Source organism: Protopterus annectens, chromosome 15.part0 (genome assembly GCF_019279795.1).
Source record: "Protopterus annectens isolate FY-2018-M chromosome 15.part0, PAN1.0, whole genome shotgun sequence".
In the NCBI taxonomy this organism is placed as follows: domain Eukaryota; kingdom Metazoa; phylum Chordata; order Ceratodontiformes; family Protopteridae; genus Protopterus; species Protopterus annectens.
In genome coordinates this window covers 611573544-611600014 of record NC_056749.1, presented here as the reverse complement: position 1 = coordinate 611600014, position 26471 = coordinate 611573544, and the positions used below count along the sequence as shown (strand labels likewise).

The window sequence follows — 26471 nt, the reverse complement described above, 5'->3', positions numbered from 1 at the left end:
TGGTCAGGGCCTAGGCAAGGAATACAGTACGAATGAAAATCTTTATGAGGTATTTGCTTTCCACAAGTAATGCAATTATTAACTTTTACTGACATGGTAAGGAGGAAGAAAAAGTTTCCCCAACAGGGTACTTAGCTTTAGTTGAAGACTTCAGTTCTGAAACTCGAAAATTTCAGGAATCGGACGACTGGTACTTGCGAACTGCTTCTGCTTCGGGCACCACACTGCAAGAAAGACTGGTGTAATGGTGTCGGCTGCATGTTTTATACCCCTGAAGACCTGACGTCATGAAAGAAGGGACAGCAACCGACGCAGGACCCAAGACTTTGTTAATCAGGCTGACTGAGGGCTACCTGCAAGCAAATAACCCAAATGTAATGACTAACAGTGAAACATGAAGAACATCTTAGGTTTCATCGTGGAGTTATGTGCTGCTCATATAGGACTTTTTTTAGAAAATCAGCTTGCAATCCTAAGTTGCATTCACCGGAATCCTGAGCTGCCGTTTGTGACTTTTTTTTTTTTTTTTTTTGTAATAAAGCTTATGATTATTCCCTACTTTTGAACCTGATCTTTAATTTTTCTGATAAAGTGCTTTTTCTGGTTTTGGTTTGTGTTCAGTTAATACTTTTGTACTAGTTACGATCAGACAAGAACTGTAACCCCGCCTCCCAGTATACCGCTGCCATAGCAACATTTGCTCTCGAAATCTCCGCAAGAATAAGACGTGAATATATGTGTGGATGCAGCTTACATAGAAGTAAAATGTGCTAATTTGAGTATTAGCAACACGGTCCTGATGTTTCCAACCCCTTGTATTAATTTTTACTCATTAAGCTGACTGCCGAAAGTGCTCATATTCAATACCAACTAGACAGCAGCACTGTTAATCCTGATGTCAACATGAAATCTCCCTTTATAAAATGCAGATCTTGCTAGGACTGACCAAAGGCATTACCAGCAGAAAAAAAAATGTAGCAAATTGCCTCTTTTCACTTGTAGCAAGCAAACAGCTCACAATTACCACACACAGTGCTTCAACCATTACAGTTACCGCAATCACAATACCTGCACTGATTTTCAAAGTTGTAATCTTGCAGTTACAGAAATCAGTGCTACTACTGCATTTCTGAAATATCAGCAACTTCTTGCAGGTGTTTACAGAACCGTATCCAACTGAACACCTGGAGATCTTGTACTCAGAGATCACACATTAGACCCTTTGTGTAGGTAATACCGGTAGGTCAGAATGCTGTCAGTAACTGCTATGTTCAATGGTTAAGCACCCAGTAGTGTGTTTTGGGGGAGCCTGCCCGTAAGAATGAGTAATTAGGAACTTCACTACTATTTTGTGTAGTGGCCTTTACTGATGAACAGAATGTGTGTGAGAAAGTATAGTTTTATAGTAATGAAATACTGCAGTTTTGCATTTGCTTTGGACCTATGTTGATGGATGTTTTTACATATTTGTAAAAGTGTTGCATAAGTTTTGAGGTGCATGATATTATTCAAGAACAGGAAGTTCCATGCTATACTTTTTGTCTTGCAGCTTGGCTGTCCCAGAGGAAATGCTCCCTCATAGTATGCAGGGTCTCCCAGAATAATCCTCAGGAGGAGAGGCTGAAGGGATAGATTCTTCAGCATCAGAATCCTCATAGGGAGGAAGGGAATATTACTGTTCAGAAGAGGAATCAGAGGAAATGGAAACCTGATCTGAAGATTCATATTCTGTCTCTTGCCTAGCCTCTTATCAGGAGGAGGATGGGAACCCCTGATCAAAGTAATTAGGTCTTCAGCCATTTTAAGCACCTGTTTTTTAGGCATGGAGGCCTGTCCAGGAGAATGCTGTACTTGTTTCTTTGTCTTTAGAGCTGCTCTAGTCTTTGCCTTTGAAACTGAAGTTAGTTTTACATATAACTGTGTAGGTCTGAAAACACCCTCAGAAGCCGATGCCTGCTCAGCGGCTCCAGACCCATCTGAGGGAATAACTTCCGAGTGTCCAATACCTTGAGTTTCCAGTGACCTAGTCGGCTCCACGTGTGAGTCGGAAGTGGTCTGTGGCTCTGAGGTAGTGGGCGTCAGGGGCTGCGAAAGCGCCTCACTGAGAACTGGCGAACCAGCGACAGGCCCAACAGAAGCCTCGTCGTCGGTTTTGGACCTCGGATGCCTGTCCTTTTCTTTTTCTTTGCGCTTTTTATAAACTCCAGTAGTCAGCTGTTCCAACAGCATTATATAATTGAATCTTCTGCCAAAGTAATGAAATGCAAAATCATACGGACCCTTAATAGTGCGTTGGTTAAATCTAGCACAAAACCAATGACTAGCAATGTTGTGGTCAGGGCCTAGGCAAGGAATACAGTAAGAATGAAAATCCTTATGAGGTATTTGCTTCCCACAAGAAATACAATTATTAACTTTTTCTGACATCGGTCTGGAGCAAGATAAAAGTTTCCCCAACGGGGTACTTAGCTTTAATGAAGACTTCGGATCTGAAATTTGAATTTGAAAATCTCAGGAGTCGGCCGACCGGCACTTACGAACTGCTTTTGCTCTGGGCACCGCATAGCAAGAAAGACTGAAGAAAATGGCGTCGGCTGCATCTTTTATACCTCTGGTGCACTGACGTCAGGGAGGAGGCGACAGCAACCGACGCCGGACCTAGACTTTGGAACTCGGGCCGACTGCGGGTAGCCTGCCAGCAGGATAACCCAAGTGTAATGACTGCAACAGTGAAACACGATGAACATCTGTGCCTGTATGTTGTACAGATGTACAGATATTAAAGTTTGTTTCGGACTTATGGTTACGGAAATTATGATTTTTTTTTTTATATTTTGGTAAATAACTTTGCAAGGGGGCATGTCAGTGTGTCAAGTAATACCTCATTTTGAAGACAGTGTTACTCCTTACAACATGGTGAAAGAACTATGTCTGTGCACTGTACACATGTACAGATATCACAGTTTGTTTAGTCTTGTAGAATTATGAAAATTATACATTTCCAATACTTTTCATTATTATGCCCATATCTTTGCAAGGGAGCATGTTGATGACACACATGATGTATCATTTTGAAGCTGACATTGAGGAACACAACTTCTACATTGATATGTAGCCTCTGTCTGTTACAGATGAGGAGATATTATGCTTTGTTTATTTATCAATTAAGATAAATATTATATTAATCATATTTCTGTGAATATCTCCGTAAAGGAGCATCACACAGTGATGGTTAAGGTATCATTTTAAAGATGACATTCATACAAACAAATTAAATACAAATTGTATGGGTCTACATAGTACACTGACCAAGGTATTGTGCTTTGCTTTTCCAAAAAGGTTAAAAAATATGCACAATTATCAACATTCCTTGCCAAATATTTAATTTGGACTTTGATACACACTATCAACATTTACACTGTTGGAAAGGTCAGTGTCTGCTGAACAACTTTCACATTTACATTTTTAGTCTAGCTCTTATAGTTAAAAAGTTATGAACATTTGTTTTCTATATAGTATTACAAATGGATTTTCTGAAAATGAGCTCAGGCTGCACTGTTGTTCCTATGGTGGAATTAAGCAGGCAGCTTTTTCTGAGCTGCTCCAGAGTGAATGAGTTAACGTATGCTTATATAGTGCATTGTTAACATACATTCACCTGCAGTGAGCACAATGACTGGCTAATGTGTGACGTGGATACTGTATCAGCTATAACCTTTGGAACAACCCAGTCATTAGAAGCACTTACAGTGCTCAATTAAAACTGCACCAATTTAGAACCAACTTTCAATGATATCACCTTGTTTTAGTAATCAAAGCTGTAAAAATAAAATTGTATTCAAAGGGTCACATTCTACATACATATGTATAAAAGCACATGCCCACAACCTTCACTTACCAAGGGTAGGAGTACTTGGCCTACTTGTCACAGCTCCTACATTTAGCCGAGGTACTGTTATTCTTCCTGAAGCTGATGAAACCTGCAGCAAAGAAGTATATATGTACCCCTTATAAACATCACAAAAATGTAATACACACATGATTACCTATCAATACAAAGAAAGACATATGCACTCACCATATCACAGCTGGCTGTACAGAAAAGAAAACAGTAATGACAGCAAGATCAGTCCCTGGGCTCTTATACAACTGCATATACTATACCAGTGCTCTGAAGAATCTGGTTTCCCAAGGAGGAAACAGACTTGCAGGTACAGTCAGAAGATGAAATGATTAACTGAAATGCTGAAAGCCAGGATTCTTTTACTTGCCTCACCAAAAGAATTACTGTCAGGGGAAAGTCACAAGAAAGGTACACATCAATCAGTTTCCTTAATATTCTCAAAACCAGATGAAGTGTGTGGGGGAAAGGGATTGAAGTTCTTCTCTACCCTTTGGAAAATCCAAGAGTTTAAAGCTTAATAAGGGTATATGTAATGCTATCTCCCCTATAACTTGCTTAATAAAGGTATATGTAAATGCTATCTCCCCTATAACTTTTTGTTAAGGCAGTGAAACATGGGGAGAACAGGGAAACCAAGCCAGATATCAGGTATCAAACTGTGTAGCAGAGTGTGCAATTCGGAAGGCCAAGAGCTAGAGACCAAGTGTCATTTCCAAGGCATTAGACAAATGCCTCTTGGTTGCCGACACCTGCCCATTTGCTCCATAATTTAAAGTATTCACATTTAAAAAAAAAAAAAAAAATCACTTTATTTTGTGGAATAAAATTTCAAGTGGAAATATAAAAATAGTATACACAAACCTGATGAGCTTTTTTCTCTGGAAGAATACAATGCTCCTAAGAGGACTTGCTGATAGTTTTCATAGAGATTATCATTAGCACCTTTCCAGATTTTTTTTCCAGAAAGGCATATCCAGATTTTTATTACCATCCTAGTTTGCTCGTGGACCCATTGTGGTACTGGAATTTGTTTTGCAGTATGGTTTAACCAGCTGGGCCTTAAGTGACTAGCAATGTCTACTGCAGCCCTTGGACATCTTTGTTATTTATATTTTTAAGTACCAGTTACTTGCAGTAATCTGGTTATTAACAGGTCAAAAACTGTTTATTTATAATGTGTGCCTAAATAATAAATCATGTGTAGTCCACAGTTCTGCACTAATGTAGATTTTATGCATCAATACCTTAACTTAAGGAACTATTGTAAAAGCATGACTGAAATTTCACCAATGCCTAGTTGCACACACAACTAGTTTGCAGTGACAAGCACTGTCCCCAGACTTGCAAACTGGATATTCCTGACATTGCTTTATATTCTCACTGCAACTGTCTAATCAATCAAAAAGGGACCACTGCCATGAATATGAACTTTCCCACTATCTTTGTTACCAGCTTGTGGATATCGGCATCCTGAGGTAATGTAGAAATTGCCTCACGTTTACTGACAATCAGTTAATTCTCAAACTGGTATGGTATAGCAGAGATGTATGTACACAATGTCACTAGAGGCAAAGCTCTCACATAAAAGTACTCCTAATGTCAAAAAGTTGTCAGTAGTACACATGCTGCACCCACCACACACAATTCAAAGATACAGACCCATATATGCTGAAGCACTTAAATGTACCCTTCCTAAACCCCAAAGACCTCCTAGGCAAAGTACACACAACAAATACCATAAGCAGCTCCAAATGCACTCTTTATAAACAACACCCACATCAAGACACACACAGCCACATCTCATGGAGCTTCTACTTCCAAGCCCATAAGGCAAGCCATCACACAATCCAACACTCTGGTCATTAGAGACTCCATCATGAGACACAATGACGTCCCTCTCACCAGGCTAAGTAAGAAGAAAGTCATAGTCAGTTGCTTATCAGAGCCTAGGATCCACCACATTATGCATGCACTTGGTTCACTGGACAACAAGTACCAGTATGACTCAGTCATAGTCCATGTGTGTTTAGTGACCTGAGGCGTACCTCCCTAGACTAAATGAAGAGAGATATCATGGAGGTTTCAGAATAAGTCCCAGGATAGTATGAGCCTAGCAGTGAGCAGCATTTTACCTTCTACAAGGATGATGCAACAATATGAACAAAATAGGTTTGACTTTAATAACTGTTTTAGTTTCTAGTGTTACTCTAAGGGGCAGCAATATCCGTCAGCATGGAAGAAGATGGTCAACAGACCACAATGCTTTGCCAGGGATGGTCTGCACCTCTCACTTCTAGGCTTTCAATATTAGCTAAAATGCTGTCTTCCCCATAATACCTTTTTTAGGCAATGCCAAATTGAAAGTACTTCCGACACAGCAAATCAAAACCAAGAAAATCTAAAGGTATTACTGCTCAATGCTAGGAGTCTAAACAAAAAACTTCACTCCCTAGAAACTCTTTTCACCCTAGACAATGTTGAGGTCTGTGCAGTCACTGACACATGGCTTAAAGCTCGGAGAGCACACCGACAGTGCATGGTTATAATACTGTCCGCACATTTAGACCACCTACTAAACAGACAGTGTCTAAAGGTGGAGGAGTCTTGATTTACATAAAAAATAAATATACCTCAATGCTGGTCAAAACACGACAATGCACTTGAGTTGCTTCATGCCTCACCATAGGCAAAATCCAATACCACTTCTTTGCAAGCTATAGGTCCCCCTCTATGACCCAGGAAACCCATACAATGTATTTAAACTTACTGGAAACACTGAAACAGTAGAGTGAACCGCTCCTCCGCACATAAAACTAAAAACTAAATCCAGATCCATGGCTTTTTCTGCTCTTTTTGAAAGCCGTGGATCTGGATTTCTTCATACCATAAAGTGGTTATGTGGACATTGTGATTTAAGGAGATTCTGAGTAGATTCAAACCCCTGTTCTGCCGTGTTCCCGCTCCGCTGTTCTTGTTTTATCCTTGTTACTGGAAACACTCACCATCCCACCTAATACGATATTCATGGGTGACTTTAATTACCTAACTATTAACTGGGAATCCTATATATGACATCAAACTTACAGGCACAGGGATTCCTGGATTTTGTAAACACAAACTACCTGGACCAGGTTGTCAATACACAAACCAGGGGTGCAACCATTCTGGATCTGGTCCTCACTAACATGAGAGTGTGTTGCACACTCCCTGGTGTAATGACTTCCTTGGTAAGGTCAGACCACAGAATGGTCTCCTTTGAAGTAAAAATAAATCCTGGACCCCCAACTAAACCCGAAATACTCAGGAACTACTATAAGGCTAACTTTCTGCTATTAAGTGATAATCTGTCAAAATTTCAAGCCCCCATAAACCCTGAGAACACAGCTGCCTATGCGCTTATGTAGAATTGTTCACAGAAACCCTATGCATGGACGTTAATAGATGCACAGAGGCAGCTGTACCACCAAGAAGAAGTATAGAACTAACTCAAAAAACAAGCCCCCCCGGTGGAATCACAAAATCAATAGGCCATATAACAAAAGAAAGAAAATCATGGCAAAAATTAGGAGGTGCAGCACCCAGCAGGATAAAAGCAATCTCATCAAACTAAACAAACAACTCAGAGGACAAATATTGTCTATCAAAGTCAAATTTGAGGTAAATTTGGCCTCTCAGGCCAAGGACAACCACAAGGCATTCTTTAACTACGTCAACAAACTCAAAAGGCAATACAAAATTGTGTGCAAAGCTCAATGTAAACTTAGCCACCTATACTGTGCCAGAAGATATAGCAAACCTACTGGCTGATAAATTCAGCTCCAACTCTACCCCTCTCTCTCCCGCTCGACCTTCCCTCAGGAAATACCATCAAATACAGCTCCCTTTGCTATCACTAGGTAACAGGTCCTTAATGTTCTCTCGAAAGCCAAGAACACTGCATCACTGGGCACAGACAATATCCCAAGATGCCTTCTAAACAGCATGCAACATGACCTATCAGGCCATCCGGAATTGCTATTTAATTACAGCCTCTAAACAAGCTTTGTGCCTCATGAATGGGGAACAGCAACAATCATCCCCTTTGCACAAAGGTGGTCCATCTACATACCCTGGAAACTACATACCCATAAGTCTCACTAGTCTTATATGCAAAGCCATGGAAAGAATTATCATGGAAATGATCAATACAGATACAGTAAACCACCAGACACTGGGCTAAACCCAGTTTGGTTTCGTCAAGCGAAGGTCATACCTACGCAACTTGGTGGACTTCTTTGAGAAGGTCGCCAAAGCAATGGATGCGAGAAAAATGGTTCACACTGCCTACCTTGACCTGGCCAAGGCATTTGACAATACCCCACTCGGGCATTGTTCACAAACTCAAGGGGTTAGGCACCATCCCTTATGTCTCCCAGTGGACAGCCAACTGGCTCACAGGCAGGACCCAGGAAGTTAGAATTGGGGGAGTCCACCTCTATAAAGAGGCCAGTCACAAGTGAAGTCCCTCAGCGATCGGTCCTTGGACTGCTCCTTTTTGCATTTACTTCTCTGAAGTCAAGGCCAATGTCAATGGTCTCTAGCTGACTAAATTTGCAGATGACTGCAAATTAGGAGCCGTCATTGAATCCCACACTGACACAAATGTTCTCCAGGAAGGGCTGATACAGACCAACAACTTTTTTCAGAGCCATTGACTAAAACGAAATACCAAGAAATGCATAATAGTATCCTTTGGGAAGTCATCTACCCCTGGTAACTATCATATAGTATAGACAACACACCAATTAGATTTGGCCCAATAGTTAGGGACTCAGGGACACACACAGACAGTAATCTAGCCTTTGACCATCAGGTTTCTACAGTAGTAAGGAAATAATTTTATGTTGCACAACTTACAAACAAAGGTATGGCACCTAGGTCCAGGGAAGTCATTGTTCCACTGTATTTGGCATACGTCAGCCCTATCATTCAGTACAATGCCCCCTTTGGTATGTAACTAACTAGGCATATCCAACAATTGGAGCGTCCACAGAGCTTCCTCACTAAAAGAGTACAGGTTGTAAATAAAATATCCTATGCAGACTGCCTAAAAGCCTTAACCCTGTATTCTGTCTCCTACAGGCTGTTGAGGGGAGATCTATCCTGGCATACAGGGCATTATCAGACCCCACTCTGATGGGCCTCCAGCATCAGAACTACCTGTTCTAAAGACTTAAACCTTGCCTGAGATATAAATAGGACCTGCTGGAGAGACAGGTGTGTATCCCACAGACTACCCCATCTCTGGAACAGGCACCACATCCATTTGAAGCAGAGTTCCTCCCTAACCCAATTCAACTGCAACTTGGACAATTGAATGGACAACAGGAAATTCAGCCCTGGTTTGGCACCTATGTTTATAATGGACAGAGGCAACCTGTAAATGGTTCATCTCCCAGGCCCATGTTTGTTAATGTTTCATCTCCCAGGCCCCCTGCTTACACTTCAACGGTACCAGAACTTGTCAGAGATTTGGGACGCATGGTTAGGTTCAGAAAGGCCCTTGTGGTCGTTAGCCTAGAAAACACCTATGAAACTACAACTAGAAGCAGCTTATGGAAAATGTAGGTCTTCGCATTACTGGTGGGATTGCCCTTTTTTGTCTCTCATAGGAATTCTGTATACTGCCATTATGTCCTCCTAGTCTTTTCAGCCAGTCAGACAGTACAAGATTTTCCTACTGTAGGAACCCACTAGTGTTGTTTGACCTACCTGTTGACAATGGGACATCTTAAAGATGTCACCAATCTGAAATTGTGATGTCTCACAATGCAAGTGGTATGATGCTAATGTTTATTATAAATCTTTGTCTAGGGATTGATGCCAAGGTTGAGGTGATCTGGTTCCTCCGGGGAGTAAAGCACAACCTTAACAGTCACCCCTCCCCAAAGTCTGGCAGAGGTACCTCAGTGCATCAGATTTACATCTCCAACTTTTAGATAGGACCCACAACCCCACCCCCGTCTCTCTCTAGAGCTGCACTGCTTAACGTTGGTCAGTCAGAAACTAGCCAACTACTGTTACACAGTTACTTTATTTGGCGGACTTCACTTCTCATTGTGCCTGTTCATCCAAGGTTACACATAATTCACAGCCAAGACAAAGCAATGTCAGCTCGTGACTTTGCAGTGTCCTAAGTTGATGCTGTTAGGTTCAATGCTGCTAAATATGCTACATGTGCAGGACAAAATTTCAGATTCCTCATAGTTTACCATCCACACAAGTTCCTCAAGGCCCTTCTGCAAGAGTTCCAATTTCCTTATTAACCTGGTACTCATTGTAGGACATGATTAACTGTGGGCAACTTTATTGCTTGGGCTGACAATTACACCAGAGACCTTGCCATGAAACTGCTTGATATTTTAGAGGGATCTGGATTAACGTAGGTGGTTCCTTCTCTGCCTCTGATATGCAAGTACACTCCCTGGACTTGGCATTCAAACTCGGTGCTGTATCCGTGGACTGGGTGGTGAAACTAGTATCTGTGACTTGGCACAGAAAGCATGGGCTCACATTGATTTGGCCACCAGATGGGTTTTAAGCAAGTTCTCAAATGGCTTTTACTCCTTTGTTGGAGCAGTTTCTTTGGGGGGGGGGGGTCAGCATCAGTGAGCCTGACTCCCTCGCTGTAGTCCATAACACAACAGTACAGAGTGCTGTGGCTCAAGCGGCCCTGTGCATGTACATTCCTGACTGGTGATCATTTCTAAACCATGTTACCACACTGAGCTTTGAGGGGTGTGCTGGTTGGGGTGGTTAATAAGAGTGCAAATGGAAAAAGACCGGTCTGCTGTAGGACAAGCTTAGTCTGAATGCGCATTAACCTGCACACCAAAGACAACTACTGCATAAAAAGCAATGCTCTTGCCCAGTGAGATCTCTTGTCACATCTAGTCACCCAATGGTGTTCTTGGTGGAGAGCAGATTGTGCAACCCAGCTTCTCACAGCACCTATAGTGTCTTTCTCCTCCTTGATGAGAAGAGGCTGTATGTTGTTTATGGATAATGTCAAATTTAAAACAGATCTTCCACCAAGAAACACCCATAGATCATTGTGTAAGCCAAGTTTTATTAAATCAGCTATGATGAGGTCACAACATTGTGGCCACTGAATTGATTTCATCCACATAAGCAACCTGCTGTGACCCAAACTGGGTAGTACTGGCTGGTTAAGTCTGACCAAAGAAAACATCATACAAGGGAAGTTCTAAAAGGGATGCATTGCTCAGTGGAACTTTTAGGAGCTGCCTCTTGACAACCACAAGACCAGCTATCTGATAATGGTTTGAGGACAGTGCCCTGGCACAGGCATCAGCAGTGTTATAGTTGGGTTAAACACCATGCATTCTTACTCTTGTAGCATCTGCATGAGTTTGGAAAGGCAATGTGTAACGGTTACATCCAAGATCTTCTCACACATGCCTTCAACCTGTTCTTATGATTTGTCTTCTTGATTCTGAAGCATACTGGTCTTATAATGAACAGAAGAATAACCTTTAACAAAGATTCAGAAAATATGACTCTGTCATTAAGAAATGCGTCATTAGTCACTAATTATGATCTTCTGGAGGCATCCACAGAAATGAGGGTAGGACTGGTCACCAAATTCTTGCATAAATGTTTACAATTATCCTCTAGTTGGCAAAACCCATGCTTCCTGGGTGCCTATGGCTGAAAATTACATTATGCTGATGCACTCGCAAATGAGTCGGCCTGATTAACAAAGTCTTGGGTCCTGCGTCAGTTGCTGTCCCTTCTTCCATGACATCAGGGGTATAAAACATGCAGCAGATGCCATTACATCAGTTTTTCTTGCCCCAGATGTCAGGTTCCCCCAAATGGGGAGCAAAAGATATAAGTAATTAAAAATACAAAAATATACCTCAGACCAAAAGCAAATACACCAAAACGGCTTTTAAGCATAGTAAATGAATGTAGAGGTATAGTAAGAGTAAAACAGGGGGCTGGAGGGAGGACCACCAGGACTGCAACAGTGAATACACTCGAACATCTACATTTATGGTAACTGTACACAACTGTACTATGTTCTTCATGTTTCACTGTTGCAGTCATTACATTTGGGTAGATTCCCAAAGCTATGGTTGGGAGGAAGGATTTATACCACATTAGGACCAGCTATAAGGCCCTGCAAAACAGCAGTGGCAAAGCCAGCTCTGGATTTAGAGAAAATTGGTAAGTAATAATGCTTGGTGAAAGTATGAACTGAACTCCAGGTAGCAGCTTCTAGAATATCCCTGGTAGGAACACCTCTGAGAAAGGCTGCAGAAGTAGATGCAGCCCTGGTGGAATGAGATCTGATCCCCTGGGGGATAGGTTTTCCAAGGTGCTTATAGCAGAAATGAATACAATGGCTTATCCATTTAGAAATGGTTTGTTTTGAAATAGCCTTCCCCTCTGCTCCTGCAGCAAATGCTACCAGCAGTTGTTCAAATTTTCTTCGAGATTTAGTCCTGTCCAAGTAGAATCTAAGTTGTCTGTGTGCATCCAATGAATGCAGAATCCGCTCTCCCTTCTTCTGTGGATTGGGAAAGAAAGTTGGCAAATGAATGGACTGATTAAGAGCCACACTGGATACCACCTTGGGCATGAAGAATGAAATGGTCCTGAGTGACACCCTGTCCGCATGAAAGATGATGAAAGGCTCCACTGACATAAGGGGCTGTAATTCAGATATCCTTCTAGCTGAAGTGATTGCTAAAAGGAAGGCTGTTTTCCAGGAAAGAAATTTTAAGTCTGCAGTAGCAGCTGGCTCAAAAGGAGGTAGAGTTAGTTTCTCCAATACAAAGTTAAGATCCCAGGCAGGGGGTGGAGCTCTCCTGGGTGGTCTCAAGTTTTTGGCCCCTCTGAGATACTGCTTTAGCAGACGATGACAGAAGAGGGGGGGTTCTGTGTTGTAATGAGCTGAAATGGCTGAGGCATGGATTTTTATGGAGAAAAAAAGACAGGCCCTTGTGAAGCATCTCAGTTAAGTATTGCAAAATCTGAGGTAAATTGGGTGCTGCTGTGCTCATCCCTTGAGACTGACTCCAGGCACAGAATCTTTTCCATTTGTCAGCATAAGATTTTCTAGTACTAGGTCTTCTCTCCTCCAAAATGACATCCATTGCTGAGGGATGCGAAGGGGGGATTTAAATGATTAGCCAAGCTGCAAGATTCAATGTTTGGAGGTGAGGGTGCAGAATTTGGTTCTCCTGCTGAGACAGTAAGTAAGGTATCGGAGGCAGGTGCCATGGAGAAATTTGTGACACACTGCGCAGGAGTGGGTACCAGTGTTGGTGAGGCCAGTCTGGAGCAATCAAAATAATTTTTGGTTTGTCCTGTTTGACTTTTAGTAGAACTTTGGAGAGCAGAGGCAGAGGGGGAAAGGCATAGACTGAAAGGTTTTTCTAGCTGAAGGACAGAGCATCCACTTTCCAGGCCTTTTAGTAAGGAGTTCTTGTGCAAAATTTGTCCAACTGGTAGTTCTGGGGTGAGGCAAAAAGATCTATGTCTGGGCTCCCCCATTTGCGTGTCAACATGTTGAAAATCCATGGTTCCAGTTTCCATTTGTGTGGGTCCATGAGATTTCTGCTTAGTTCGTCTGCCAGAATATTCAGCTTTCCTGGCAGGAATTGAGCTTGTAGTTGTACTTGGTAGTTCAAGGCCATGTTCCGCAATGCCATGGCTAGTCTGCAGAGGGGGTAGGAATGTGTACCCCCCTGCTTGTTTATGTACCACATAACCGTGGTGTTGTCCGTCTTTACCATTAGTTGTCCTGGATGAAGGTAGTCCTTGAAGACTGTCAGTGCATTCTGTACAGCTAGCATTTCTTTTTGATTGATATGAAAGTGCATTTGATTTGGGCTCCATTTACCCTGAATGCACTTCCCTGCCAGATGAACCCCCCATGCATAGTCCGATGCTTCTGTAGTTAGGGTTTGGGCAGCAGGGGGTGGTGTGAATGGCAGTCCCTTGTTGGCAGGCCTCTGCCCACCATAGGAACTCTAGGCGCAGGCAAGATATGATAGGAATCATTGTTTCCAGGCTGTGACAATGTTGACTCCATAAACTTTTTTAAGTACCACTGAAGTTTCCTCGTATGCAGTCTTGCATATGGAATTAGAAGAATGCAGGAGGCCATGAACCCCAAGGCTTGCAGTATTTGTCTTGCAGATAGCAGGGTTTTTGTGGCCACCTGTTTGAAGTAAGTCACCAAATGATTTTGCTTCTCTGGTGTAAGGAAAGCCATCTGGGCAGCTGTATTCAAGCTTGCACCCAGGAATGTAAATCTTTGAGAGGGTACCAGTTGTGATTTCTTTTCGTTTATGGTGTACCCTAGACAAGTTAGAACTCTTTTTACAAATGCCAGATGTTTTAGAAGAATGGCCTGGTTTTCTGCCTGAATTAGACAATCGTCCAGGTATGGATATATTTGAATATTTCTTTGCCTGCAAAATGCAATTACTGGAGCCAGGCACTTTGTGAATACCCTGGGTGCAGTAGACAAGACAAAGGGCAGTGCAGAGAAATGATAATGCAAGAAGCCTGCTTTGAAACGTAGATATCTTCTGCAAGATTTTCTGATTGGGATATGCAGGTAAGCCTCTTTTAAATCTAGAGTTACCAACCAGGCATCCTTGCCTAGCATAAGAAGTAACTGGTGAAGAATCAGCATCTTGAATGTCCAGAAAGGTGTTTAGAGTAGACAGGTCCAGAAATGGACGCCATGATTTGTCTTTTCTGGGTACCAGGAAAAGTCTGGAATAGAAATCTTGTCCCTTTTCCTCTTCTGGTACTAGCTGAATAGCCCCCATGTTTAGGAGGGAAAGTATTTGTTTCTGAGCCTCTGCCCACTGATTTGGGGGTAGTTCTGGCCACCTGTTTGGAGCTGGCAATGTGTGGAAATGAAATCTGTATCCCTGGGACACTACATTTAAAGCCCATTTGTCCTGGGTTATAAGTTGCCAGTTTTATGCATGAAGAGACAGTTTTCCCCCCAAAGGGGCAGCTGAGTGGTAAGTGCTTGGTAATCTTAAAGGAAAGTCATTGAGACTGTTTACCATAAGGTGGTGTCTTGTTATCTCCAGATTTGGAAGTGGAAGCACCCCATTGCTTAGTTCTGAAAGTCCCTGGGGACTGAAACCTGGTGCTTTTGGAGTGCCTGGGTTTGGCTTGCATGGCTCTGGAAGGAGCTGGAAAGGACCAGTTCTTAGTAGGCCAGTACCTACTAAATCTTGAAGGTTGAACTTGTAAGAAATATTTCACAGTTTGCATAGATTTAGCTTTATCTTCCATCTTTTTTAGAACTTCTTCAGTCTTATTGCCAAACAGACGGTCCTGCTGCAAAGGAGCATCCAACAGTTTTGCTTTAACATGATCAGGCAGAGATTGCCCTTTAAGCCAAGCATGCCTTCTAAGCACAGACCCAGTAACAGCAGCCCTGCAAGAGGCCTCTAATGAATCAAAACCACATTGCAAAGTATGTTTTCCAACTTGTTCAGCTGAATGCAATAAATCCTGTAAATCTTTATTTTCCACACAGTCAGAAATCAACATCAATTTCTGTTTAAGCAGCCCCAAGATATGCTGTTGATATTTTAGCATATGGAACTGACAGTTTAAAGCCCTGATTTCCAAGGTTGCATAAGTATAAACCTTTTTACATCATCTGTCCAGCATCCTGGAGTCTCTATCAGAAGGGGTAGGGATTTTTAGTAGTAGAAGCCTTAATGCCCTTGGGCCCCTGAGAAATGGTTTCAGGGTCCGCAACATGGTTTTTGAAAAGGAATTTGTGGGACTCAGGAACCCTGTAGTATCTGTCTGGTTTACTAGGGGCCAGAGGCAGGGAATCAGGGGCCATGCTGGATTCCGAAAACACATCATCAACAATGTCTAGTACAGGAGGGTACAGTCAAAGGCCTATGCTGAGGAAAGAAGGAAATCCCTAAGCCTCTTGTTGGATTCAGAAAAATCCTGACTTTCCCAGTGGAAATGCTCCCTTAAGGTATGTAAAGTTTCTCCAAAAGAAAAATCCTCAGGGGGCGAAGCAGAGGGAATGGAATCCCCTGCATCAGAGTCCTCATAAGTAGGTATGGACAAATCCAGGTCATTAGAAGAGTCAGAAGAAACAGAATCCTGTTCAGAAGATTCATTGTCAAGTTCACCCCTAGGCCTCTTAGAAGGGGGGGGGGGGTTTGACTACCCCTGATTAGAGTAATTAAATCTTCAGCCATTTTGATCATTTGGTTTTTAGGCATAGGGGCCTGAACATGTGGCCTAGGCGTCATTTTTTTACACATAGATCGAGATTTAGGCCTTAGTATTGAAGGTGGAGTCCGTTTAACATGCAAATCTGAAGGCCTGAATACACCCTCAGAAGCCGGTGCCTGCACAGCGGCTCCGGACCCATTCACACATCCCACATCCATGGGTTCCTTAGGTGAAGCATCTCGCAGCATACCGGACTCCGAATGGGTCTCAGTAGAGGCCTGCGAATCAGAAGTAGTGGGTATCACAGGCTGCAAAAGCACCTCACTGAGTACCGGCAAACTGGTAACTGGCTTAGGAGATCCACAAGGCACACTGGAACACACACCAAGAAATCTCCAAAGGAACTCCAGGCAAGAGCAGAAATGAAGTCAAACTTGTAAGAAAGGGCTTGTGGATTTAACTGGAGTTTCTTTGGTATACCTAACTGGCTTAGGAGAAGCACTGTCGGCAGTTTTGGACCTCAACAGCCTGTCTCTGTCTTTTTCTTTGTATTTTTTCGGTATTCCAGTAGTTGGATGGCTAACCAACGTCATTTCTGGATAATTAAACAGAGAGCCGAAATATTTAGAAGCAAAAATGTACCGACGACGGATAGTGCACTGATTAAATTAAGCACAAAACTGACAGCAAGGTACGTCGTGGTCAGGGCCTAGGCAAGGAATACAGTACAAATGAAAATCCTTACGAGCTATTTGCTTCCCACAAGAAATACAATTATTAACTTTTTCTGACATCGGTCTGGAGCAAGAAAAAAAAGTTTCCCCAACGGGGTACTTAGCTTTAATGAAGACTTCGGATCTGAAATTTGAAATTTGAACTTGAAAATCTCATGAGTCAGCCGACCGGCACTTGCGAACTGCTTTTGCTTCGGGCATCATGCGGCAAGAAAGACTGAAGAAAATGGAGTCGGCTGCATCTTTTATACCCCTGGCGCTCTGACGTCAGATAGGAGGTGACAGCAACCGACGCCGGACCAGGACTTTGGAATTCAGGCTGACTGCAGGTAGCCTGCCAGCACGATAACCCAATTATAATGACTGCAACAGTGAAACACGATGAACATCTGTTTTGAATCAAACACATCCACAGGCTGAAGGTAGGCTGCCACCATCCCCAAAAAGAAGCTGAAGGGTATAGTGGTTATTAGGGTCTTTGGCATCTGCTGGAACAGCAGTCCATCTACACAGCCCCCCTGTTGTAGAAGGAGGTAGCAGTCAAGAAAAATCACAAAAACGGACAGGCCAAAAAACAGCCATAAAGACAACAGAGTGGACTGCTGAAGATAAGAAAGAAATTATGTATTGTTACTATTATGCAAAAAGCCCAGAATTTCCCGACATAAGATATACACAACATTTAATAGAGAAATTAGAGGAAAGAAAAATACTTCTGCAAGAAAAACTGTCAGAAGCATCAAATGAAAATTTGCGTTCATTAATACAACAGATTTGTGAAAAACAGTATATAGATCAAGAAACTTTGATCTGTTTGGAAAAAGAAGCATCTGAGGAAGTGTAAAAATATAAACAACAAAACCTAGAGCTATTTGAAAAGTATTAAAAAGAAATATGGACATGGGAAAGAAAGATTTGATATGGTGTAATATTTATGCAAAGGAGAAAGCCAAATTAATCAATATAAAGAAGGCAGCCCCAAAGATATTTCAAGAGAAATACAAGCAAAGGCATCCGGATATGGAAAATTTCACAATAAAGAAAATAATATCACAAAGCTGAAACATAGAAAAGAAAATTAGTAAAGCAGATGTTAAAAAAAAAAAAAACAGAAGTTGAAGTTATGGAGTGCCTGCAAAGTGAAGGATTTGGTGTAGAAGGTCTAACAGGTTACATCACAACAAGAGACATCTGAATAAGAAATGTGGATAAGGGAAAGAAAAAGAGATTTAAAGGAGAAAGCAAAACTAACCAATACAAAAAGAGCAACACCAAAGATATCTGAAGAGAAATACAGGCAAAGGAATCCAGACATGGAAAACTTTACAATACAACAAATAAGAAAACAAAGAGAAAAAGTAGAAAAGGAGATTAGCAATGGAGAAGTTAAAGAAATAGAAACTGAGCTTATGGAGTACCTGCAAAGTGAAGGATTCAGTGTAGAAAATCAAATGCAGAAAGCACTACAACAGGATAAAGCAATAGATATCCAAATTAAGACAAAACCAGTGGAACAGGAAGCAACTAGTCAGGAGCTATATCAAAATATTTTGGAACTTTCCACAGGAAACCAGAATAAACGTTCACTTGAAGCTAGACAGCAAGGAAAGGAACAGGAAACTGGAAACCCTGATGCAGTCGATGTTCAGGAGTGATAGGCCAGTCAGTTCCCATATGACAGAGCAACGGATGGCACAGGATGAAACTGAAAAGAAGGTGCCACAGGATGATGCTATAGAACTTTCTATAGAATGCCCACAAGAAATTGAAAACAAGGGATGTGAAGAAAATAACCCAAGAGAAGAGTTGCTTGATTTAATAGACATGGATAGATGTATTAAGATCAATGAGAGAAAGAGACTGCAGAAGGTCAATAAAACCCAAAAAGTCAGAAGTCTGATAAAACAAATTAATGCAGTAATTAGGACTATCCATAGAGATCCATGCAATGTAACAGAAGTACGCAGGATATATTATTGTGCTGCTAAATTAATAACTGATAAGAAGATAACCACAAGAACACAGGGTAGCAAAGGAAAGGAAAGAGAGAAATCTAATACCATCATGGAAGTATCGAACAGAGAAAACTACAAAGCAATTAAGACAAGAACTTTCGCTGTTAGAAGAGTACAGAAGAGGGAACAGATCAACAAAAATACTCAAAGATAGATGTGATAAAAGCAATGCACAGTATCAGAAAAGATCAGGATCTATTGTGCACTATTGCAAATAATAAACTAAAAATATCAGCACAGGCAGAAAAACTTAGAAGATATGCAGATAAATATAAGGGCAAAAGTACAAAATAAGCAATTTACTGATGATCCAAAAAAGTTTTATAGAGAATTGGGAAGCAGGGCAAAAGGAATTGAAACACTACCAAAAAAAGAAGAAATAGATACATTTTGGAGAAAAATCCTGTGGAACAAAGATGCTACAAGGACAAAAGAAGTAAAAGAAAGAATAAGAAGTTCAAATGTACAGGATTTGAAATGGGATGAAGTAATGGCCAGAGAAATTGAAACAAAGTTAAGAAAAGCTTCTAACTGGAAAAAAAAAAAAAAAAAACAGGCCCAGATGCAGTACCTAACTTCTGGCTAAAAGAATTAACATCCTTGCATGAAGATTTAGCCATGAGTAAGCACTACTACACACCCTAACCAAACACCAGTCTTGGTTAACAATAGGAGCAACACTACTCCTACACAAAAGCGAACCAGCAATTTTCCTAAAAACTATAGGTCAATAAAAAGAAGTTATGTACTCACCATAACGTTCCATCTGAGTAGGTAACTTCATTTGTCAGCAACCTGTGGGTATCGAATCCGATTCGGATCCGAGCCGGCAGCTTTCCTAGCTAAAAGATCTGAGCTCCAAGCTCCTCCCCCTACCCATAATGCCCTGCCACCTCCCTCGAACCCTCAGATCGAGTTTGCCATAATGCCATAGAAAATTACTATAACACAAGAAAGTTGTACTATACATTCCACCTGATGTCATCTGGAAGTGACGTATCCTGATCCTTTAATAACGAACTAAGGATCCGGGGGATGGAGGGGGGATTGGTTGTTGACAAATGAAGTTACCTACTCAGATGGAACGTTATGGTGAGTACATAACTTCTTTATCTGAAGTAGTTAACTTCATTTGATCAGGAACCTGTGGGACAGAGTCCCCAGCTACCAACAACTTGGGAGGTTCTCATGGAAGGATATTCCGGAGCACTGCAGAGCCAAAAGATGCACATCCTCTGGATAGTAAATCCAACTTATAATGTGTAATAAAGGTATGAGAGGAAGCCCAAGTAGCTGCTGAGCAAATGTCATCCAAAGAAACCCTTGACCATAAAGCAGCAGAAGTAGCCATAGATCAGGTAGAATGGGCTCGCACCCTCAGGGACTCAGGTCGGCCAGAGCTTTTGTATGCGAGAAGGATGCATTGGGAAATCCATCTAGCTAAATTGTAACTGTCTATGAACATCCAGACAATGGAGTCTATACTCTCCTTTATTTTGAAAATTAGGAAAGAAGACAGGTAGATTGATGGACTGGTTGATATTGGCTTCTGAAGCCACTTTAGGCAGAAAGGAGGGGTTAGTCCTGAGGGAAACCCTGTCTTTATGAAAGATGATGTATGGAGGCTTAGTGCAAAGAGCGTGAAGCTCCGATATCCTCCTAGCTAAGGTAATGGCAATCAGGAAGGCTGTTTTCCAAGATACATATTTTAAGTAGACTGAAGCCGCGGGTTCAAAGGGAGGACCAGTCAGAGCCTGCAGAACTAGGGTTAGATCCCATGGAAGAACTGCGTCTAACAGGGGGTCTTAACAGAAAGGTTCCTTTCAGGAATGTTTTGCAAATCTTGGAGGAAGCTAGGGGGCCTAAACTGTTTCCAACGTGGTAGTGGGAAATAGCTGCCAATTGAACTTTAATAGTAGAAGAACTAGCCCCTTGATGAAAAGTATGGGATAGAAAGTCTAGAACTGCTGGGATAGGAGCCGTGATGGGATCCAAATTCCTATGCTCCGCCCAGACAGAGAAACATTTCCATTTACTCTTGTAGATTTTCCTGGTAGACGGTTTATGGGCAGCCACCAGGATGGCCTTAACTGAGGAAGATATACCAGGAGTCCTAGCCATTAATGGAACTGGATCAACCAAGCTGAGAGCTTGAGGTAGTCCAGGTAGGGGGGTCTTCAATCCTAAAGGATGAGAGATCAGATCCAGAATGGGATCTAAAATCCAGGGAAGATGTACTAGATGAGACCATAGTCATGGGAACCAGGTTTGGCGAGGCCAGAATGGGGCTATGAGGATAACTCTGCTCCCCAACTGACAAGCTTTCTGCAAGAATTTTGTCATTAATGGAAGACGAGGATAAGCATACACAAGACCAGATGGCCAAGCATGAACCAGAGCGTCTCTGGGGACTTCCCCTGGTGGGGGAATTAGCGCAAAGAACTCGCTGCACTTTGTGTTCGAAGGCGAGGTGAACAGATCGCAGCAAGGTTGACCCCATTTGAAGAAGATTTGCTCCGCTACTACTGGGTTCAGAGACCAGTCGTAAGTTGAGAGGATCGTTCGACTCAACCTGTCCGCTAAAATGTTTGACCGACCCGGAATGTGCGTTGCTATGAGAAAGCGGTTGGTGGATATCGCCCATTCCCACACTCTCATGGCCTCTCTGCAAAGTGGGTAAGATCTGGTTCCCCCCTGTTTGTTTATGTACCAGACTACCGACATGTCTGTTTGAATTGCAATAGTTCCTGGAGGAAGAAGGGGATGAAGAGCCTGCAACACTAGAAGCCCCGCCCTCATCTCCAGGACATTGATATGCAATGAGGTCTCTGTGTGAGTCCACGTGCCTTGGACGGATCTGTCCATGCAATGCCCCCCCCCATCTGAGGAGAGATGCGTCCGTGGTCACCGTGACTTGGGGTGGGGATAAGGCGAAGGGGCGCCCTTCCCGGAGGTCTCTGGAACGGAGCCACCAAAGTAGCGACTCCCTGCAAATTCTGCTGAGGGGAATAGGTGTAGACAGGGGATGATGTTGGATGGACCATTGAACCTGTAAGGTCCATTGAAGGATTCTCATTTTCAGACGTGCGATAAGCGACAGATTGATGGCTGCTGCCATGGACCCCAGGGCCCTCAGGACTAGTTCCGCTAGGGGGGCTGATGGTTGTAGAAGAGCCAGAATGTGAAGGTTTAGATTGCGAAGTCTGTCCGCCGTCAGAAAGACTTTGAATTGTATAGTGTCTATCCTGGCCCCTATGAAGTCCAAAATCTGAGTAGGTTGAAGGGAGGATTTCTTGTGGTTGATCGTGATCTCTAGATGGCGGGCCAGATGTAAGAAATAGTCCCTGCCTGAACAAAGTTGATACCTGGTGGGGGCGGTTAGGAGCCAGTCGTCAAGGGAGGAAAGACCTGTATTCCCTGAAGCCTCAGGTGGGCCCCTACAACTGCCATGACCTTGGTGAACACCCTGGGGGCTGTGGTGAGACCGAAGGGTAGGACCCTGAACTGATAATGGCTGTCTCCCAGCCAAAAGTGGAGAAACCTCCTGGATCGCCTGTCAATTATAATGTGGTAGTACACATCCTTGAGGTCTATCGAGCACATCCAGTCATTCTCCTGTAAAAGTGGGAGAATGGATTGAATAGTGACCATCCGGAACTTTTCTTTGGCGACTAACAGGTTCAGTGTGGACAGGTCGAGAATGGGTCGTAAGTCACCCGTCTTTTTTGGCACCAAAAAGAACCTGGAGTAAAAGCCTGATCCGGATTGACGAGGGGGACATGCTGGATGGCTCTTTTTCTTAGCAGCTCTCGTATTTTGAAGGCTGGTGCCTCCCTCTGATTGGGTGGAACATCGGGGAGACTCCCTGACCGGGGAGGTTACGTTAGGAAAGGGATAGAATAGCCTCTGGATATAATTCGGAGAACCTAGCGATCTGTGGTGATGGACTCCCAATTTGCTAGGTGCTTCAAGAAGCGCCCCCGACTGCCTCCAGAGAGGAGCAGTTGTGCAAACCTTCAGGGATGCTGCGTGGGTCAATCAGAAAAGGGTTTCCTCAACCCAAAATTCTTCGGCCCCCCTCTGCCTCTGGGCCGGCATCCACCCTGTCCTCCTCTGCCTCTGAAGGACGAAGGAAATGGTGTGAAACGGGATTGTTGAGCTTTCCGGAACCACATCTTCTTTTGTCCTCTTTGGTTCCTAGAGTAGGACCTCTGAGGAGACGAGAAGCGGATCCCGACAGCAGACAACGCTTTCTGTCTTTCTCGCTCTGGAGAAGCATATCGTGGACGGTTTTGCCGAAAAGCGCAGAACCGTCAAAAGGGGCATTCGCGAAGGACGCCATGAAGGATTCTGTAAAATTGCAGAGACAGAGCCAGGCCTGCTGCGTAAGAAAATGCCTGTTCCGCTGGCTCTAGCCACTCCCTCCATGGCATGGGAGAGGAGCCGCATAGATGTATTAGTAATCGACTTGAGAGTGGCCATTCAAGCCTAGAAGGTCCATTTGTCCTCGGCCAATATGGACTCTGGGGGTGACCCAGCGTACTCTTTGATCAGGTTCCACTGGAGCCAAATTACATGTGCCATATAATTCAGTGACCTTACAGAGAAGGTCGCTGAAGCGAACATCTGCTTTCCAAGGCGGTCCATCATCTGAGACTCCTTGTCTGGAGAATGTACCGAGGAACTCTCCTGTGCTAATTAATTTTTAGTGGCAGCCGCCACCACCATGGCATCCACTGGGGCACCCTCTTGGGTATTGACTCGACAGTGTCCGGATCCTTCCATGCCCTGGTAGTTATGAGGTCCACCAGGGGGTCGGTGGGAGGGGACACCCAAGAGGTAGATGGGCCTGCGTCAAACGCCTCCATAAACACAGACTCATCAGAGGAAGGTTTTTGGGCAGACCACCCCCCTCTAATGCGCAACATTTCCATAATGTCTCCAAAGGAGATGTCTTCGGGGTGTGACCTTGGGGAACCTTTCCCTTCCTCTAAGTCAGAAGGCCCACTAACCCCTCCGGATCAGACACAACTCACGGCCCCGAGAGCTCAGATCCGAAAACGGATCCGACAGACTCAAGGGTACTGTCGGCGCCGACACCACCCCGGCTCTGAAGCTAGTCGGATCCGGCAGCTCCGAACCCCGATAACAGGTCAGAGGAGCAATGGGGGCGAAAGAAGGGGTTGAGCTCCGGGGGGGGCAAGAGCACTCCCATCTGCAGCTGGGCCTGAAGAAATCGACGCATCCAGTCCATATCTGTGTCACATAAACTCCTCATTGATCTGGACGAGGCCGCCGAGGCTGGCCGGGAAGGCTGCCTAGATGACCTCGAAGATGACTGGGTCTCCTCCTCCGGCTCTGGGGAGAAACGTGGAGAACGGAGCCAGGAGGGGGAAGGCCTGGAGACCTTAAGGGGAGAGACGAGCTGCTTGGATGGCAGAGCCGATGGAGCTGACTCGGACCACCTCTTGTGGCTACGGTGTCTCTCTTTTTCCCGCTCCCTGTCCTTCTTCTCTTTCTTTTTGCCATCCTTTTCCTCCTGGACCAAAGAGGGAGGTTGAGTCCCGGCCAGGGGATCGGAGACGGTAGGTGGAGCAGCTGCAGCCGTGGCTGGCGCCACAGAGGAAGAGGAGGATGAAGTGGAATCAGGGGGCAAAAGGCCCACAAGGATAAGCTTCATCCTCCTATCCCTCAAAGCCCTGGGGTTGAAGGCTGCACAAATAGTGCAGCCCGAAGTAAGGTGATCAACTCCCAGGCAAATAACGCACAGAGTGTGGCCATCCGCTAGGGACAGCTTAAGGCCACACTCGGAGCATTTAGAAAACACAGGTTTTGGGCCTTCAGACATATTAGAAAGAAAAAGAGTACAGGCCCACACACACACACACTTTCACACACGCAGAGGGGAGAGAGGAATAAACTTTAACTAACCAAAAAGTTTTAAAAACTACCCACAAAAGCTAAGGGAGTTAGAAGGGAGTTCACACACACTAAGGTAGAGAAATTTTGACAGAAAAAGTATATATAAAATCCTAAACTCACAATACCACACTTGGAGCTCGTTCTAAGAAGCTTACAGAAGCCGCGGCAAATGAGATCTTAGGGTTATAGAGGGAGGTGGCAGGGCATTATGTGTAGGGGGAAGAGCCTGGAGCTCGGATCTTTTAGCTAGGAAAGCTGCCGGCTCGGATCCGAATCGGATCCGATACCCACAGGTTGCTGATCAAATGAAGTTAACTACTTCAGATCTTGCCTTCCGATGATGTATAAGCTATATACTGGAACTGATGCAGACTGAGTTTACAGTCATTTAGAAGAAAACTCAATAATGGCAATAGAACAAAAGGGTAGTAAAAGAAAGTGATATGGAACAAAGGATCATTTGTTATTAAATTGATACTGGAGAACTGTAAAAAGGGGAAACAATCTAAGTATAATATGGACAGACTACAACAAAAAAATTTGATAGTATCCTACATTCATGGATAAAAGAGTGCTTAAAAATGTACAAGATACACCCTACACTGATCGACTGCATTACAGCGACCATGAAACAGTGGCAAATCACTTTGCAGTTAAGCCATGACAAATGACAACTTATTATTCCAGGGATAAAAATTCAAAGGGGATATTCCAGGGTGGTTGTCTGTCGCTGCTGCTATTCTTGTCTTGCCTTTAACCCATTAAATTGTCTACTTCATGGATTAGGTCATGGCTGCAACTTGGGTCTGAGAAAACAACAAAGTGTAAAGACTTATCTTCTTTTTGTAGATGATTTAAAATGGTATAGTTCATCAGGTGTGGAACTGAAAGCGCAAGTGCAAGTGGTCAAATGTTTTTCAGATGATATAAGAATGTCACGTGGTGTTAATAAATATGCAAAAGCAACCTTTAAAGCAGGAATGCTGCAGCACCAAGAAAACACCAGTTTGGGACAAGAATGTGGTAAAAACAAACTTGGGCAAGAAGGGGTGTGTAAATATTTGTGAAATGATGATGGCTCAACAATAAAACATGAGCAAATGGGAATAAAACTTTGCAAAGAATATTTTAGAAGACTTAAATTAATACTGAAAACAGCACTGACATCTAGGAACAAGTCCAAACTATAAACCAATTTTCTTTTCCTGTCCTAACTTACAGTTTTGGCATTACTGACTGGCCCCAAAAGGTGTTGGACAGGAAAACAAGAAGGATGCTTCATGCACATCAAATAATTTATAAAAAAAAAATTAGTGCATACCAAGATTATATATTCCCCATTCTGAAGAAGGTATGGGCCTCCTAGAAATTGATTACATGCACAGATCTGCAATTATGACACTGCATACATATCTGCTGACCTCACAAGTTTTGAAACATTTAGAAAAAAGCAGAGCTAGGCCACCACGGAGGAACATTTACTGACTAATAAAACGGCATAAAAACAGCACAGGCATACAAACAGGGAGCACTTTCAAATCATAGAGCCTTCATCAGATCCTGCATTACTGCCAGTACTCCTTCCCTTTAAAGCAAAGAATAGCCAATTAAAATTCATCTTGGAACTCTCCTCCCTTTCATCAAATA

At 43.1% G+C, this 26471-nt stretch overlaps 1 protein-coding gene across 1 annotated transcript in view; it reads right to left on the bottom strand.

Annotated features, from left to right (window-relative positions):
* The window catches only part of LOC122789954 (transcription initiation factor TFIID subunit 9-like), a 340646-nt gene that overhangs the window by 165659 nt on the left and 148516 nt on the right, over positions 1–26471 (bottom strand). Inside the window, exon 5 of the mRNA XM_044057454.1 lies at positions 3899–3980. Coding sequence (XP_043913389.1) covers positions 3899–3980 — 82 coding nt within the window. The remainder of the gene's footprint in view (positions 1–3898; positions 3981–26471) is intronic.